A 17,032-nucleotide genomic window follows, 5' to 3' on the forward strand; every position below is an offset into this window, starting at 1 on the left:
TGATGCAAATCAATCCATACCAAAAGTTGCAGTATGAACAAATGGCGAAGGTGTTCATTGAGGCTCAAGCTCAGAAAGGCATTGGTGGCACCTTAGCCCCCATTATCAACATAAGTAAACGATTAACAACTACATAAACTTGTAAATGCTTTAGATCGTTAAGCATTCATGTGAGACAGTCATCTCTGCCCTGTACAACTTGGAAAATTTGCCTTCAAAAGAATAAAACTAGTAGCCAAAAAGAAATTAATGTTAACAATTATTGCAGTTTTAATCGTTACAAACAAATATGGGGGAGAAAGATTTGAAGATTGGAGCTGATTGATCATCAATGTTAGGACTCTTGAAACAACGGAGATGCAGCTAGAAATAACCTTTAGTGATTGCTTCTTCTAGTTCCTTGAACTCCCATGCATCCTCCGCTGGATATTCCCCTACAATGAGGAAAAGACATGATCTCTTAACCAACTATTGCACCTCAAAACAAAAATCCACTAAAAAATTGCTATATTCCCTTCTAATCTGACAAAAAACAAATGCATCTCGTGTTTTGTTTCTTCATTTAGCATTATACCTAACTTTGACATAAAGACCGTCTTTAGACTAGGACCATTTCAACTACAACAACGATAAAATCAAGGGGTTCAAATTTGTGTAGGATCTGGTATGGAACCATACACAGTCTTTGTGGTGATTGCACAGAATTGTAGGATTGTTGTAAAAGAAATGTGCCAGGGCACCTCGCAGAGAAACCGAAACAAAGAAAGAAATGATAAATTTATATAGCAGTTGTTCTCTTTTCCTTCACTATCTTCTTTTTTATATTGTGAAATCATCAAGATCTATTTGATCAGAGCACCAATCTATTAACATAATGATGGGATCTTACCAATTGAATCTCTTCGCAGAGCCGTCAAATGAGCACAACTGAAACAGCCAAGGAAATAAGAGAAATATTAACTCAAATGTTGAAGCGATGAAGCTGAGTACTTATTCTAGAATCCAGAAACTATTATCATCATGAATGAGCTAAATAAAATTCAGGGTCAGGCCTAAACACAAGGCATAAAACTTTTGATGATCAAATTATTAGAAAATGATTACCTGCCCAAAGCCTTCCCAAAATCTGCACATAATGATCGGATATATGTTCCTTTTGAACATGTGACTCGGAAAATCAAGTTCTGTCTGCAAAGACATCAGAAATATTAAAATCAAGATTGAGTTATGTTGTATTAAGATGACCGAACCAGTTCTTTTTGAGGTAAAAATAAGATGAAGAAGAAGAAGAAGAAATAGGCACCTGTCTTCTAAGCTACGCTCAATGTCAAAGTGGAAAATTGAAATTCGTCTGGGTGAAAGTTCAACGGTCTCCCCTTTTCTTGCTTTTTCATACATCCTTTCACCACCAACCTATTCACAATATTGACAATTTCTTTTATTACTCAGTAAATTCCCAAGTTCGCGAGAATCTGAGATGAAACCAGTAAGGTACACTCTACACCGCATATAAGGAAGAAGGAATAGAAGTTTATACATTTAGCACTCCAAACACATACAACTGTATCAGAGTTTTATTAATACCTCTGTCCCCAAAGCAGGTGAAAAGTATTTCTATACAAAGTTCAGAAAAATAATTCTAAATCCCCTAAAGCATTTTTCTACCTTACCTTGATGGCAGAGAACATTGGAGGAACTTGCCATATCTCTCCGCAGAAGGATGCAGCAGCTTTTTTTATGTCCTCGTCTTTGATATGCTCCCAAGGCTCACGTTGAATAACCTATATAAGATCAAATTGACTCTTAAAAATATAGCAGGTTTAATGTCCCAGAACTAAATAAATACATGCTGAGCTCTTCTAGACTTGTCACTAGAGAAACATTAAACAGCACATAACAGTAGAGTGGAGTGAATATATATAATCTGGACAAAGAACAGCAGATCCTATTCAGACTGACTGATGAATGATATACACACCGGTGAATCAGCATCCCAAGTTGAAGTAGCCTCCCCTAATCGGAAAACTCCGATGTATCCCTTTACCATTCCTTGGTATCTGCAATTGAAATATTCAAACCCCCTCAGATAAATTCATTTGGTGCATGTAAGAGAAAGAAAATCTACAGTTTCAAGCCAAAAAGCCAGGAAAGTAAGGGTATGGAGTCTGGATTTGGACATTGAAAGAAAGAGCTAGTCTTTACAATTCAGACATGAAATCAGATCAAACATACCTCTCTACCAACTTAGTGGCTTTACCAACACATACAATCAATAGACCAGTTGCCATAGGATCAAGTGTTCCAGCGTGCCCTACCTGTAATAAGTATAGTCCAAAAAGTTAAAACTATAGATGAAAATAAGTAATAAGTTATCCAATAATCAAGATGTAAAAACGCAAAACACTACCTTTTTCACTTTGACTAAGCGGCGCAGCTTGCCACAAACGGTAAATGAGGTCCATCCTGTTTTGCAATATAATAGTGTTATCATTTGATACAAGTCAATATCATAATTCCGAAAGTTCTTTTGCATTTATCTTCTGAGGATTTTCAATATTCGTATATCAGCAAGTCAAAGAATTAGATAAAGAGTCCTAACAATTAATAGTGCGGCCAAACAAATATGATTCGCACCCTCTCCGAATTAGAAACAGGAAGTAGAAGAGTCCCTATACTAAAGCCAAAAGCAAGCAGTAAAAACGAACCTTCCACCTTGTCCTAGGCGTTGGCTAACATCAGACTGTAAGCTACATAATACCAAATAAGGAAGCATGCCTACTTCACTAGGAACAAAGGCTCACAAATCATTAAATGCACAAAAACACTAACGAAATGCAACCCTTTCAAGAGTAAAAGACCTCCACTCTTTGATAGATAAATTACAGATTTAAGGAAATCAAAATAAGACGCTAATCAAGATATAGCATTCAAAAGTATACTCTTAGCTTACCTTTGGGCTTATTCACCAAAATTACCGTCCCATATGGACCATCCCATCTCGGGGGGAGCCCAGTACTCCTACTAACAAGGTAAGGCTCCCCATCGTCGGTTTCTTTATTGGGAACTTTCTTCAAACACTTGAAAAACTCCTCCACCTTCTTCTCAATAACCTTCTCCTTCACATCCTCACCTGAATTTTCTTGTTCCTCAAAAAAAACCAACCCTTTATCCTCCACCTTATTATTCTTATTATTATTATCATCAGTCTTTTTACTTTTTCCCTTAATTTTGATTTTCTCATTTGATTCTCCAGGCTCAAGAAAAGCTTTATCAAAACACTGGTCAGGAAAAAACTTCTTTTCCAATTGATAAACCATTTTATAATGTTTATCCTTTTCCCAAGGATAGGCAAATGTATCATAAAAGTAGAGCTCTTCTTCCCTCTCATGTAGCCTATCAAATTCCACAACTTTAGGCTTCAATTCAACAAACCCATCTTCATTTTTCCCCTTATCATCATCTTCAGAATCTGAACCATACATTCTTTTCCTTCTCTTTTTATAATATTTCCTCTTAGACTTATCCATTTCTTCTTCTGAAGTCAGTTTCTTTTGTACCCATGAATCAAAACCCAATTCTTTTTCTGGGTCCTCTTCCTCAGGTGAGTTGGGAGAGTCTGGTTTACTGAGTCGGCGGCGAGTTGGGGTAGGTTGGGACTGAGTCGGGGTGTTGATGATCATGTCATATTGAAGAGGGTAAGGAGTCGATGTTGTGGAGAAGAAAAATGAAGAAAATGGCTGCTTTGAAAAGATCAAATTGTTCGTGAAAATACAGGATTTTGATGATAAGAGACGACTAGACCCAGTTGCTGTAAAGAAATATAGGATCTTTGGACGTAGCAAATGAAGCGACATTTGTAGCTATAGGAGGGGAAATCTTGCCTACACTGAAGTTTCAAGCTTTGAGAGTAGAAGGTTTACAGCAGCGATTCTTTCTTTGTAATTAAAGATTCAGGCGTTTAGCAGAGCCCTTGTCGAAGCACTGAAATTCAAAGATTTAATAGGATTTTGGTCTAAAATTTAAGGCTTTAGGCAAGGCCCAATAGTTTAAAAATGAAAAAAAAAAAGATTGTCCTAATTTTTTTCTAAATCTATTTAACAAAGTAATCATAAGTTTAAGTTTATAACAACGAAATATAATTCCAGAAATAAAATAAATAAATCCGACATGATTTAGACATGAACAGGTTGTATTGGGTGGACGATAAATCCAGCTTTCTGACATGCTCCGGAAAGGTCTATAGAAATCATGACACAAATCCAAATGAACAAAGATTAATTACTCCTCCTTGGTAAATAATAAACTGCACAGTTTCCCCAGGAAATGTACAAATTGGGAGCTGACAACATACAACCAGCCTACCTCAAGAGAGGTTGAAGACATAATAATATTTGGTACTAGTAGTACTAACACAAGCTCCATCAATCTTCTTCGTCTTCATCTTCAGGAAGCGCCATATCGTCTCCAATACCTTCGAGCAGTTTGTCTACATCCTCGCCTAATTCAGATAACCTTGCACTCAACTTTTCCACCTTGCTCTGCTCTTGTCCGAGGCACACGAGTAAATCATTCAGCTCTGCTTCGCTTTCCTTCTGGGCTTCTTCCCTAGCTTCAGCTTTTATTGCCTCGATATCGGGAGATGTTGATGTCCCTCCACTCTTCAAAGTTTTCGCCTCTTTTTCTAGGTGGATATTGGTCTGTTCAAGACTATTGTAAGCATCTGAAAGACTCTTGAGATCAGACTCCAGCTTCCCTGCCAAATTCTGGTACATTAATGCCTCTGATTCAATCTTAGCTTTTTCTGCCTTCAGCATCTCTACCCGTTGAGATGCTTCCTGAAGATCTCTACGAAGCGTTTCTATCTGAACTCTATCTGAGCCACTGCCTGCCATAAGCTCAGGATGGGAATGACCTGTCCTTGCCAAATCCTCAGCCAAAGTGGCATTTCGGCCAAGAAGTTTCTAGATATGAAAATGAAAAAAGAAAACAGGAGATCAGACAGGTAAGAACATCTGAAGATAATTGACAAACAACAAATATTCACAGATAGTGTTGTCAATGAATGAACATAATTAGTTTATAATAGCGGTTAATTTTCAAAATGAAAATAATACAAGTAATTGACAACAAATGAAATCCAATACAGGTCTATAAATAGTAAAGTGATTTTCAACTAATGAGTTTTTCTAATTTTTAGTTTCCAATTACCTGTATCTCAGAGCACTGTGTCTCCACGAATGCTTTTAGCCGCTTGATATACTCCTTATCACTTTCTCCACCCTTTTGTTCCAGTTCAGCTGGCACAACTGCCACATCACTCTTAGGGCGACTATAAACATCTACCATTTTCTCTCTAATATTAACTTCCAAACCTTTCACAAAATTAACGAACTGAGCATCAAATACCGATGTGAGGATTGGATGATCTTCATTCTTTTGATCTGTCAAATCATTCTCATCATCTTCAATCTCTGCCATGCTAGCAGTAGTTGATCTTGTCAATGGTTTATGGGACTGAGCTGGCTTCACTGAAGAGAAAATGAAGCTTCTCTGCATCTCATCAAACTTCAGAAAGTAGGATGTAAGCCCAATTTTCTGGCTTATGGCATCAGCTATGGTAAAACCATCCTTTCCATTTTCACTAGATTTATTGTAAATCACACATTCTCCCAAGAGAACTGCAGCCAACCCCCTAACGCACACAGTTGATGATGTACTTGACACCAACTCCAGCAGATACGTTAAGTGGGGCCGTGAATCTAAGAAGCATTGCACTGCATTTGGGCAATCTGCTAGCCAAGTGATGAGCAGTTTCAAGATAATTGGTTGAACATACGAGTAACCTGGCTTCCCATCTTTATTTTTCATTGAAGATGCAACTGCCAAGTACCTAACAATTCGGTGCAATAGTAGCTCTGGAGCCCCTAAGGATGGCATTGGCGCTTCAAGCTCAATCTGTAGAACCTGCAAATCTCCAATGAAATTAGATTACAGAAAAGCAGAGGCATAAAATTGTCATTTTGCTCTAGATGCAAGTGAAAAAGAAAGAAAAAAAAGTGACAGCATACCTTTTCCTTACACAGACTATTGTCCTTAAGAATATGAGTAATAACACTAGCAGCCCTGCAACAAGTCTGTACTTCACAATATTAGTTGGACAATTCTCAGGCGATAAGCACCATTAAGAAAATCTAATAGTATGCTAAATGATAGAGATTCATATTTATAGAATCTTAATGCATATATCATGAGATGGTCCAACAAACTTAGGCTCTCTGTATTGTTCTTCTAAGTTGATGATTAACCATGGAGAATTGAGAACATCAGATTACCTCCAGATCACCATCGCTTTCACTCAATGCAAGACCATGTAAAAGCATGCTGCCACATATATACACCGCAATCAAATAATTTCATCAAATGCAGGAGTTTTATACAGAACAAACAAACAGAAATAAAAATTTAAGATTTAACTAGCACCATAGATTTCAATTCCTAGTCAGAATAGCCTATAATAGAGAAAAAGAAAGAACTATGAGTAAACAAACCTTCCAAATGACATGTTCACATCCTCCTCAAGAGAAGCATCAGTCATTGAATTTGGATGTGGAATTAATGTGGACGCTAACATTGCTTGCCCATCCGTGTTTTTCTAAACATAAGATCCAAAATTCACAATCAAGCAACAGCAGCTTTCACCAAGAGACTTATTGTAAATAACAGACATAACTATTAACAAAAGAAAAATATCAAGTAAAGAGAATGCTACGATATAAACCTCACAGAAGTTCTTAAAAACATGGTCTGCTGCAATAAACTCTTGCATACTAGATGTTCGCAGAATAATTCGGAGAATAGAATTCAAAGCAGGTTCTACTTGTCGCTCCTCACCAAGAACTTTGCTGGAGAGGGCATCCAGATTCTTGGAATGCCCAGCAACCAAATCACCAATGCACCTTAGTGCCTGGCAAAATATAAGCATTAGAAGAGGGTATGCTGAAATGAAGAAATAGAACAAATCTAGAAAGTGATCTCACCGAACAGCGCAGAGCAATTGGAGCCCATTGGCTTTCAACACCCAGCATTAGTAGATGGTCCAATAACTTCTTCTACAATTAAGGAAACAGGGATAACATATCACAAAAACAGATAGCTCTCCACGAAGTCAATTCAAGCAGACATGATTTATAATTAACCTGAGCTAGGACTGTTTTATTAGTGATCTTGTTTGAATCTTTTTGAGGATCTGCTTCCGAGCCTCCCATCATCAACAAATTAATAGTTTCCAACGCACTGAGTAAATTAATTGTCTACTGGCATGTTGTTTGTTTCACGAAAATGGAAAATCACCGGTAAGCTTGTGAACAATCAACTGGAATGGCTACAAAAGAAAAAAAGAAAAGAAAATAAAGCTGTAAATACTTGAGTGTCTAACCTTCTGTTGAGTAAAACTGTAGGAACTTCCTCTTAGTTTCAAGATTGATATTAAGGGATCAAAACCTATAGTCTCCCTTAGTAGCACCTGAAACACACCTAAAATCAGTACCAGAGAAAACTTCGTAAACAGAGAGCAATGACAATGAAAATAAAACGTGGAGTGTACCTGATTTGAGGCATTACTGCGAAGAAGGTTGTTCAGCAACTCAAGACAATCCTGGGCAAGAATAATATATCATTACCTCATTAATTCATTAATAGGATTCTCCAAAAGTGGCATTGCCATAACAGAATTGACTGCACACATGACTTATCTAAAGAAGTCACAGACATGGTAAAAAGAATTTACAAAAAAAAAAAGGGAAAATAAATAAAAAAATTGCTCAAACAGCAAACAAGCCAGAACAAGTTCATTGAGGTCCAGAATTAAATCTGATGAACCACCTGCACAACCACACCCCATCAGAACCTCCTTCCTCCTTCATGATACTAAAAATTTTTTCAAATGCACCTTCGAAGACTACAATCTTTTGAATCTCCTGAAATCATAGGACTCTCTTAGTTAGAAAGGCAATCAAACATATTTAAAGAAGTTCACGTGCAAAAGAAAAGAATGAAATTTAAAGGGCAGAAGAGGGAAGAGGTATAAACAAACACAAAGGGCTCACCTCAGCTTCACGAGTCAAGTATGTAAGAAGCAGTAAGGCTTCATTCCGTATAACCTGGAAGACCGACAGTGATCAACATCATAAAAAAAGAAAGGACCTACATAATATCATCAATATCCTATCCCAAAAAAACTGAGACAAACAGAAAATTTAGGTAAGATAAGCAGAAGGTTCATGAAGAGACATATTAAAAAAGCAGACCTACAATAAAGCAGAACATGGAAGTTAACAAAATTTGCATGAAAAACAATTGGCTAATAACTGTTTACCTCACGGTCCATCAGCATATCCATAAGTCGAGTAATACCACGAGGAATAGACAGAATGGCTTCCTGTAACCTGAATATGAATTCAGCAAGAGGTTTTCGAGCAGAAACCAACAAAAATAAACATCCAGTTAGGATAGAAGGAATTTTTGTAAAACTCATACCTATTTGGAGAATTAGTGAGAAGGGCTGTTAAAATTTGAAGAGTGTAATATCGCACATAGAAATCCTCCTCAGACTACAAAATCACCAACAGAGAAGAAAATGATGATATCACATGAAAGATCCATAATAACAGATAAAATAAGTTCCCGATCCATACAAAGAACTCTCACCAGCAAACTTAGTAGAAGAGAAATGCTCTCTGATTCTCGGGAAAGCAAATCAGTATTCATTAAAGCTGGCCGAACCTCATTTGTAGGCCCTTTTGCATGATCAATAGGTGTCAAAGCACTAACAAGAGTTTCAAGGGCACCACGAACCTGCATAAAGGGAATGAATGTCAATCGTTTTTATCAAGTTTCAGGAAATTTGCAATGAACTGTTTCAAATGGAAGGATAAAGGGAAACAACAATATTTGGTCTACAAGGGAATAAAAAAGGCCCTTTGAACTGCAGACTTCTGGCCAAAAGTTCTCTTGGGGATACTGTATATCACTACAGAGAAACATTGTATGACAAACAACAAGAAGAACAAATAGATGAAACACAGAAAGAAAAAATGATTTCAAACCATTTCAACATCATCTCGTTCTTCCTTTAAGACACCCATGAGTACAGGAAAACCTGAAAAAATTTACATGCTAGCTTTATTAAACAACATAGAAAGACAAGTCAAGAAAGACGGACAAATTTAACTTCAGTACTAGCTTTATTGATCAAGATAGAAATACACACCCATAGCTCCAAAAGCTAGCTGCCCAGCACGGCTTTCAGCCACAATGGTCTGAAGCTCTGCAATAGCATGCCTCCGGTCCTCCGCAAGGACACCATTGCTTATACGGTCGAGCAACCGTTCAACATAACTATTGACATGAGAAAAATGGTAAATCAGTCACGTCATCAATATCGAATTAGCAAATTAAACAGCAAGTACTGATATTCTCATTTCAGTTACCTATCCTCACTGGAATTAGAGTTCTCATTGCCAAAAACAAACCCAACAACCCCCTGCACAAGAACTCAGTTTAATACTAATAATCACAAAACAAATTTAACCAATCACTTCACTCATAATCAGTGCACCAATAGAATCCATTTAAGCAACATCCAGTGAACATATATCCATGACCTTAACCAACACACGCAATAAGAGGAACAAAAAGCTGTTGCTTCTCTAATTACTTTTTCTAGAAAATGCAAGACTACAAACCGTGCTTTTAATAAGAAAATCAATAGGCTGAATCTAATTTACAAACACAGAGAAACTATAGGATCGACACGAACTTATATATTTGCTAATTTGGTTCATCACATTAATTCTAACATCAATCTTGAGCTAAAACCAAATCAAAATTGCAATTTAAATATGTATACATAAAAGATTTACTAGAATAACATTAACCCCAACCAATGATCGAGAAAGAAAGTAATAATCACAAGAATTAAACATAAAACTCACCTTGTAACGAGACGCCAAATCCATCTAAGCTCAATGAAGGAGCACAGAAAATCCTGATTATAAAGAAAAAGAAAAGCGAAGAAATACGAAATTATTGAAAAGTGAAAATCATGGATTGACCTAATCGAAGTTAACAATTAGGGTAGTAGAAGCGAGTCTAGGGCAAAAATGGAAAGACTTGATTAGGATCGAGTGATATGGAAAGAGAAGGAATATGACACAAATTTCAATTTGGATCTGCGTTGTACGTGGATTTTGATCGTCGTTTCTTTGACACAGCGAGTTGACGATTATCGAAAGAAAGATTTTTGAGCCAAAAGGCAAAATTAATAAATAAAGTTAGAGAGATAGATAAACTGTGCGTATTAATGGTGATTTGGGTCAAGCGAGGCCCATGCTACGGCGGTGATCTGTTAGATTTAGGCTTTAATCAATGTGGATGTTGTATAAATTGTATGTAGGTTTTCTCCAAATTTATTTTAAATAAATTGTTGTGTTAAGAAAATAGGGTAAAAAGTAAAGAAGTATAAATAAAATAGAACATAAATTCTAATAATTACTAGAACTTAAAATATATCAAACACATATCTATAATACGTATAATATGCTGCCTCATTAAAAATTTTACCAGAAAAATTCAATGGGACAAAACCTTGATTAAAGAAAAAAGAGTACAGCTTCATGAAAATGACTATTTGAATGTATTTTTTAAGCATTTATATCACCATTCTTTTGAAATTCATGAGTGAAAAAAATTTTGGAGAAATATATTTTAGTTTCAACAATAATTATAACAAATTTTAATCATGATTCTACTATAAAAATATAAATAGGTATTTTGGATCATTTTATAATCCTCTGTCAACTACTATCACTAAATTAAATTTACCACATATGTTCAAATTATTTCAAGTCATGTAAATGAACAATTTCTCGATAATTTCAATATACTTCTACCATTCTAAATCATTCAAGAATTTTAATATAAACTTTACAACATGGTAATTCATAAAAAGTTGTAACAACAACCATTAGACGCAAATTAAATCTTTTGTGAACTGTCAGTTTAATAATATATCTAAAAGTTATCATTTTTGAACTTCTAGTTTAAATTACTCTCTATAAGGATTTAGATAATGATAACTCATTACAAGCAGTGATTTCATTCAACTATGATTTTCCTCCCCTAATGTCGAGAAAACTGACAAATCAAAATAGTAATCACAGATTATGTCATAATTGAATATCAAATACATTCAAAACATCTAATAAAACAAGGAGACTCATAATTAATATATATTCCTAACTTTCTTTGAGGATTCATTCATCTTTGTGCGTTGTGGTGGAACAATTAGAATATATACGCACATACAAAAGTTTAAAGATCGGAAATATTTAACTCTTGATCAAAAACCAATTGTAATGGGGAGTATTTATAACTTATTGGCTTGATGCATACAACACGTAAATCAACATAATCTCATGTTGAACTAGGAAGTTTAGTTCTCATAAGTAATGGTTTAGATATTAATCAGAGGCGTTCAATTAATAATTTCTCTAAACCATTATGAGCATAAATAATAAACTTTTACAAAAGTTTTTCAAACTCAATCAATAAAAGACTAAGATATAAGCTCAACAGCTTGAGCAATATGGATTGTCTTAATTGTATAATATGAAATTAATTATTTAAATAATCAATCTTGCAAACGACAGATTGCAAATTGATAACACATATGAAATTATTTTGTTGATGCATCTACCAAAATCATATAATATCAAAACCATCCACATGGTGGAAGAATGAGCTCATATTCATGTCAGAAATGCAAGACATTAAGGGTTCGTTTGTTTGCCAATAAAATGTTTTCTGGAAAATGATTTACTTTTCTGGAAATGATTTACTTTTCTGGTGTTTGGATGAATCTGTGTAAAATATTTCCTATTGTTTGGCAGATTTCCTGAAAATATTTTTCGGAAAATTTGTTTTTACATATATCAATAAATTTATATTTTAAATTATTTTTATTTATATTGGAATGATTTGTTTATAAATAAATAAATAAAATTAAATATATAATAATACTCCATTATTAAGCTAGATCCATAATATATGAATTCTGAAAAATAGATCCATAATGCCAAATACATGAAGAGAAAAAAAGCATGTATAAATAAGTTTGACATAAGTACAGAACTATCCATTCTTCTTTCAAATCTCTTTAATGAAATATTTACAATACCATTTTTCTCAATGTCTGTGCGTCTTAATGCATGTTATTTCAAATGTTTGTCATCAGTAACTCAATGCAAGCATTGCTAGCTCCAAATAACTTTAAAACTAAAACCAACCGTTGGCTAGTAACTGAAACAGCCTATGGCCACCATGTAGAATGTGCAATGTCGAGCCTTGAGCTGGTTATCAATGCTAAAGGAAGAGCTACAAATCACATCTGTTGGGGTTTTGACAGTAAAGGATGGGGGACAGTGCTATACGGAACGAACTTATCAGCTGTGCTATAAAGATATAGCTGTAGACAGTGCGGATGGGCCTCCAAAATTGCATCAAGCACCGCTCTAAACTTTCTGTAGTAGGAACCACAAGTTGTTTATCACAAGCACAAGATTTGATTGCATTCGGAGAGAGCAAATAGCATGGCATGTATGTGTTCATTTAACATTTATGTGGAAAGCAAAATCGGATCATAAAAGGAAAACCTACCTTTCCACTTCCGGCATATTTAGAACGGATTTAAAGAACTTTTCCAGGGAAGCTAGCACTACAACTTCAACCATTTGAGGTTCCGCTTTTTGTAATGTGGAATTGGTCTCTCCTTTTTCGGATCCATTCTTTGAGTTGAGTTTCTTCAGTATAGCAACAGTAAAACCAGCTGCCTAAACTTGCAAAGGATAAGCCCTTTTCACCTTGTTGGAAAGCATACATAAGAAAATATACACAAAACAGATAAAACATGACATCCAAGCTCATAATCAAAGAAAACTTTAGGAGAGTTTTATGAAAATAAAAATAGTATGAATAAATTTATTTAGAAGTTGATGGACCATTTTCAAACTTTAATTTAAAGCCCCTATAAAAGTAGAATCCAACATGTTTTTCACGCTAATGAAGAAAATTTTGACTGGACGGTAACTACTCTATGCTAGAAACCCAAAGCTTTATGAACAAGTATAAAAATTTGTCAATAAAATCAAACACATTGACTCTTTATTCCAGAATCCAAGAGAAACAAAAGTCAAAGATTGTGCACCAATGGATATATAATGTGATCACCGAATCCACATGCCTTTAACAAAGTGAAATCTAGTATTAGTATTGGCATCTTAAACACAAATATCCGCCTTTGCATCTTCTATTTTTCCCATCCTTTTTTCACCATATCAGCAATGAATCCCTAGGGTATCTTAGTTTTGCATATTTTTTTAGAACCATTTGTTAGGGTATCTTATTCATGTGAGCATTTAGGTAGTATGTCAAGTTGAGTAACTAATGACATCACATCATTTGAGCATATCTTATACATCCCAAACTCTAGTAGAGTAGATTATTCTTGGAAACTATACAAACCATTTACATTTGAAGAGACTCTTGTTTTTGAAACTTGTCTTTTTAAAAGTAGCATGTAGTTTTCAAGGGTGCATCGTCCATGTTTGAGCACCCTTTGAAGGAACAAATATGCAATTAATAGGGCCACACATGTGCATCACAACTGGAGAACTCATTCGCAACTATGAGAAAGAAGGGCCAAAGGGAGTCTACATCTCCGAATGAAGCTCAAGGTTACTCTATTCGAATTAGCACAATTGCAGTAGCTTAAATCACACCACAAAGGAAATAAACAAAAACATATCTATCAAATATATATAAACAAAAACATATTGCTTAAAAACACCATAACCAAAAATAAATAACCTTAAACAACTTAACTAAAACTCAAAATTTATCCAAATAGTATAAAAGATTGAGAACAGATCAATCAAAAATGAAAAATTACAAACACTTTAGAGACAAAACTGATGGGATTCTTGAAATTTGTATAATTTGAAACATAAAACTCCATCAAAAGAAAAATTCAATCTTTTAGCACAGAACTGGGAATTAATTTGGGTATTAAACAAAGGAGAAAGTTGCAAACTTTTATGCATAGAATAAGTGAAAAGATAAACTTTCTTTTTTTTCCTTTCTCTTACCTCAAGGAAATTGGATCCAAGAAAGATCAACCGAAAAAAAGAGTTAGTCACCCGTTTAATCTCTGACCTCGAAAGCTCCAAGCAACCAAAAAAAAAAAGGCAGCTTTTCTCAGTTTGATAAAAAGAGCAAAAAAAGGGAAGAAGGCAAACAATACAAGCTTTTAAGCACTGTGTATATATATGTCTGTGTATGTATATATATTTTGCTTTTGTTAATAGTGAAAGTTGGTAAGGTTTAAACTGTTTTAAGGCACTAATCAAAGTTGCTTGTTTTGCCTAAGGAAGATATATAACAAAGCAAAGCAAAGCTGAAAGCACCCAAAAACTGAAGCAAAAGTAGTGGGGAGGGGAAATTGAAAAATGGTGTCCTAATCCCAGTTCAACCAGAAGTGATTGGAGAGACTTCAAAACTTGAAACTGTAATGACTGAAAAAAAAACTTTCTCTATTGCTCGCAGAGACTTAAACATGTATTTCATGAATTTTGGCTCAAACATAAACCCAACATCAAAATCTGAAATGATATTGAAATTACAGAAGCACAGGTAAAACCCTGAATCAATAGATTTTACCCAAACCCAGAAAAAAATTAAAAATAAAGCAACAAAGAAAGGCATAAAATAGGTAAAAATGTGAACAATTAAAGAACAAGAAGAAGAAAAAAGAGCGTTATGCCATACCTTAGCCAAGACCCAGCGAAGAAGAGCGAGATTTGCCCGAGAAAGAGAGAAAGAGAAGAAATGAAACAGCAGCCTGAGAAGAGAAGATGAAGAACGGAAGAAGGAAAATGAATGAAGAAGGGAAAAAGAAGACTTTTACCTGGATGAAGGAGGAAACGAAAAATGTCTTACAGAAATGAAATCCATAAGACATTTTCCAAAAAACGTAAGGCATTTTACCCGTGTCTTAAAAATATTTTCCATTTGGAAAATGTTTTTAGTTAAACAAACACTGGAAAAGCAAGAAAATATTTTTTGAAAAATGTTTTCTTGCAAACAAACGGAGCCTAAATCTCAATTTCAGCTAGTGAATTTCTAATAATCAATTTCATTGAGAACAACCAATGTCTATATAAATTCTCAATTAATTTTCGCATCATATATTATCCAATATGGTCTAACTGGTCACGCCAAGTAGTAAACGTATTTGTATCAATAAAATTCTGGTTTACTTTAACATGCATTTCAATTGTACTAATAATGGCATTATAATTTTTGACAAGTTGATTATTTTACTGCCATTCCTTTTACTTTATATCCACATATAACTATTACTGTGACATTTACTATTAGAAATGTCTAAATCAATGTGTAAATCAATGTGAAGTTTATAATGCCACTAAGTCAACAAAATAAATATAATTTCCAAACAACTATGTGCAATATTCGCTTTAGAAAATATGTTAAAATCTTCAAATATCTAAAAAAAATTTATTATATTTATTGCAAACATTTACTTCGATAAATGTGCAAAAAGTAATTCAGACAATAATGTAAGCATATATCATATTTTTTACCAATAAGATTATATAGATATCATCTGCTTCAAGAAATGATAAATTAATATAAATCATTGAATATTTTGTACTAAGAATAAACATTTGGCAACATTTTGAATCATCCATCTTCTTCTTATCTATTTGTCAATAATGATAATAAGTTAAATTTTCATAATTGTTATGAATAGCTACATTCACTTCAGGGAATGTAGCAAAATTGGTAAAACAAATAACTCGTTATTTTGTTTAGCCATAATAAGATATGAGATCAATTCAAAATATTTTTAAAGTCCTTTTAACAAGAATTTTATATAATCAATTAACTACCAAGAATAACTGGCTAGATCATATATAGAAACAAGCCTAAATTAAATATATTAATAAAAGTCATATCTCAAACATAAAAATATGACATAATAAAAAATAACAATTTTTTCCTTTCATAACCATCATCATAAACATGCATGAAATTTAATTCAAAGTCCAACCATTCATGCTCATAGAATTTTTTATCTACAATTATTCATATCATTTCTCTAAATAATTAACATATGAAATAATATAAAATGTATACCTTTAACAATTCTTTGAACTAAATGAATAACCATAAAATTCATTGGTTTATTAACACAAATTTGCATACTAGATATGTTTTAATCAAATATATTATTTAATTATAAAACCCATTATAGCAACATAAAGAAATCAATTAATTTTCATTTTCATGAACAAATGACATGCTTAAAATAATATGTATGTAACCTTAGTGGATTCCAACAACAACATCCACTAACACATATTCCAAAATGGTTAAATTATCATTTTGGACATTTGATTAATTGCAATTCAAGTCCTTAAATCTTTCGTCAGTTAAAAACATATAGCAATTAGACTTTTACAATTTACTCCATGTACTTAAATTAGCTATTAATTCAACAAAATTACAAGACTAAACTTAAAAATATTTTTATACCAACTCTATAAATATTCATATTTAATATTAACAAACTCAGCCTATGAAAATGAAATTTCAAAATCACCTTTTCTGATACCATAAAAAATCGAGTGGTTACATCATACCTATCTTAATATTTATACTACACACAAATTCTCAGTTTGGTACCTCAAGAAATTTTTTGATCACTTGTGTTCTTGTACTATCATTTTGTTTATCTTGTTACCTCCGTTTGAGATTTCCATTAAAATAACATCATATCAACTAATAAAATAGTGCCACATGTAAAAAAGTCAAAATTCTTTTAAAATATGAAAACTCAAAAATAAAAATAAAAATCCTTAAAAATTTAAATATATATGAAAAATCTAAAAATTAA

At 33.6% G+C, this 17,032-nt stretch overlaps 3 protein-coding genes across 12 annotated transcripts; all 3 read right to left on the reverse strand.

Moving 5' to 3' along the window:
* Positions 1 to 70: 70 nt before the first annotated feature.
* Positions 71 to 4,022, reverse strand: LOC107897898 (uncharacterized). The gene is made up of 9 exons (XM_016823491.2): positions 2,951 to 4,022; positions 2,408 to 2,463; positions 2,233 to 2,315; positions 1,979 to 2,057; positions 1,671 to 1,781; positions 1,304 to 1,413; positions 1,105 to 1,188; positions 890 to 927; positions 71 to 434 (listed from the first exon to the last, which is right to left on the reverse strand). The coding sequence occupies exons 1-9, from the start codon at positions 3,852 to 3,854 to the stop codon at positions 364 to 366; spliced, it is 1,536 nt and encodes a 511-aa protein (XP_016678980.2). The 5' UTR covers positions 3,855 to 4,022; the 3' UTR covers positions 71 to 363.
* Positions 4,023 to 4,171: 149 nt separating this feature from the next.
* LOC107897897 (golgin candidate 6) lies at positions 4,172 to 10,328 on the reverse strand. The gene is given in 19 exon segments (XM_041114226.1): positions 4,172 to 4,961; positions 5,209 to 5,964; positions 6,069 to 6,134; positions 6,333 to 6,381; positions 6,549 to 6,652; positions 6,779 to 6,964; positions 7,038 to 7,109; positions 7,197 to 7,310; positions 7,436 to 7,522; positions 7,604 to 7,679; positions 7,894 to 7,976; positions 8,106 to 8,159; positions 8,375 to 8,444; positions 8,536 to 8,609; positions 8,707 to 8,853; positions 9,105 to 9,157; positions 9,269 to 9,396; positions 9,489 to 9,541; positions 9,993 to 10,328. Coding segments are annotated over 19 exon segments (2,736 nt in total). The 5' UTR covers positions 10,017 to 10,328; the 3' UTR covers positions 4,172 to 4,421.
* A 1,814-nt stretch (positions 10,329 to 12,142) lies between these two features.
* LOC107897902 (uncharacterized) lies at positions 12,143 to 15,081 on the reverse strand. Of its 10 annotated transcripts, none has more exons than XR_005927346.1 (5): positions 15,020 to 15,067; positions 14,881 to 14,953; positions 14,202 to 14,276; positions 12,715 to 12,909; positions 12,143 to 12,578 (listed from the first exon to the last, which is right to left on the reverse strand). XR_005927346.1 is itself a non-coding variant. In XM_016823500.2 (5 exons), exons 1-5 carry the CDS (start codon positions 15,064 to 15,066, stop codon positions 12,440 to 12,442), a joined length of 507 nt encoding a protein of 168 aa, XP_016678989.2. In that variant the 5' UTR covers positions 15,067 to 15,081; the 3' UTR covers positions 12,143 to 12,439. The 10 variants fall into 10 exon arrangements, 2 of the variants coding, with proteins under 2 accessions (XP_016678989.2, XP_016678990.2); XR_005927345.1 differs by having other exon boundaries at positions 12,715 to 12,917; XM_016823500.2 differs by having other exon boundaries at positions 12,715 to 12,887; positions 15,020 to 15,081.
* Positions 15,082 to 17,032: the final 1,951 nt, after the last annotated feature.

The sequence above is a fragment of the Gossypium hirsutum genome, chromosome A05 (genome assembly GCF_007990345.1).
Source record: "Gossypium hirsutum isolate 1008001.06 chromosome A05, Gossypium_hirsutum_v2.1, whole genome shotgun sequence".
NCBI lineage: Eukaryota > Viridiplantae > Streptophyta > Magnoliopsida > Malvales > Malvaceae > Gossypium > Gossypium hirsutum.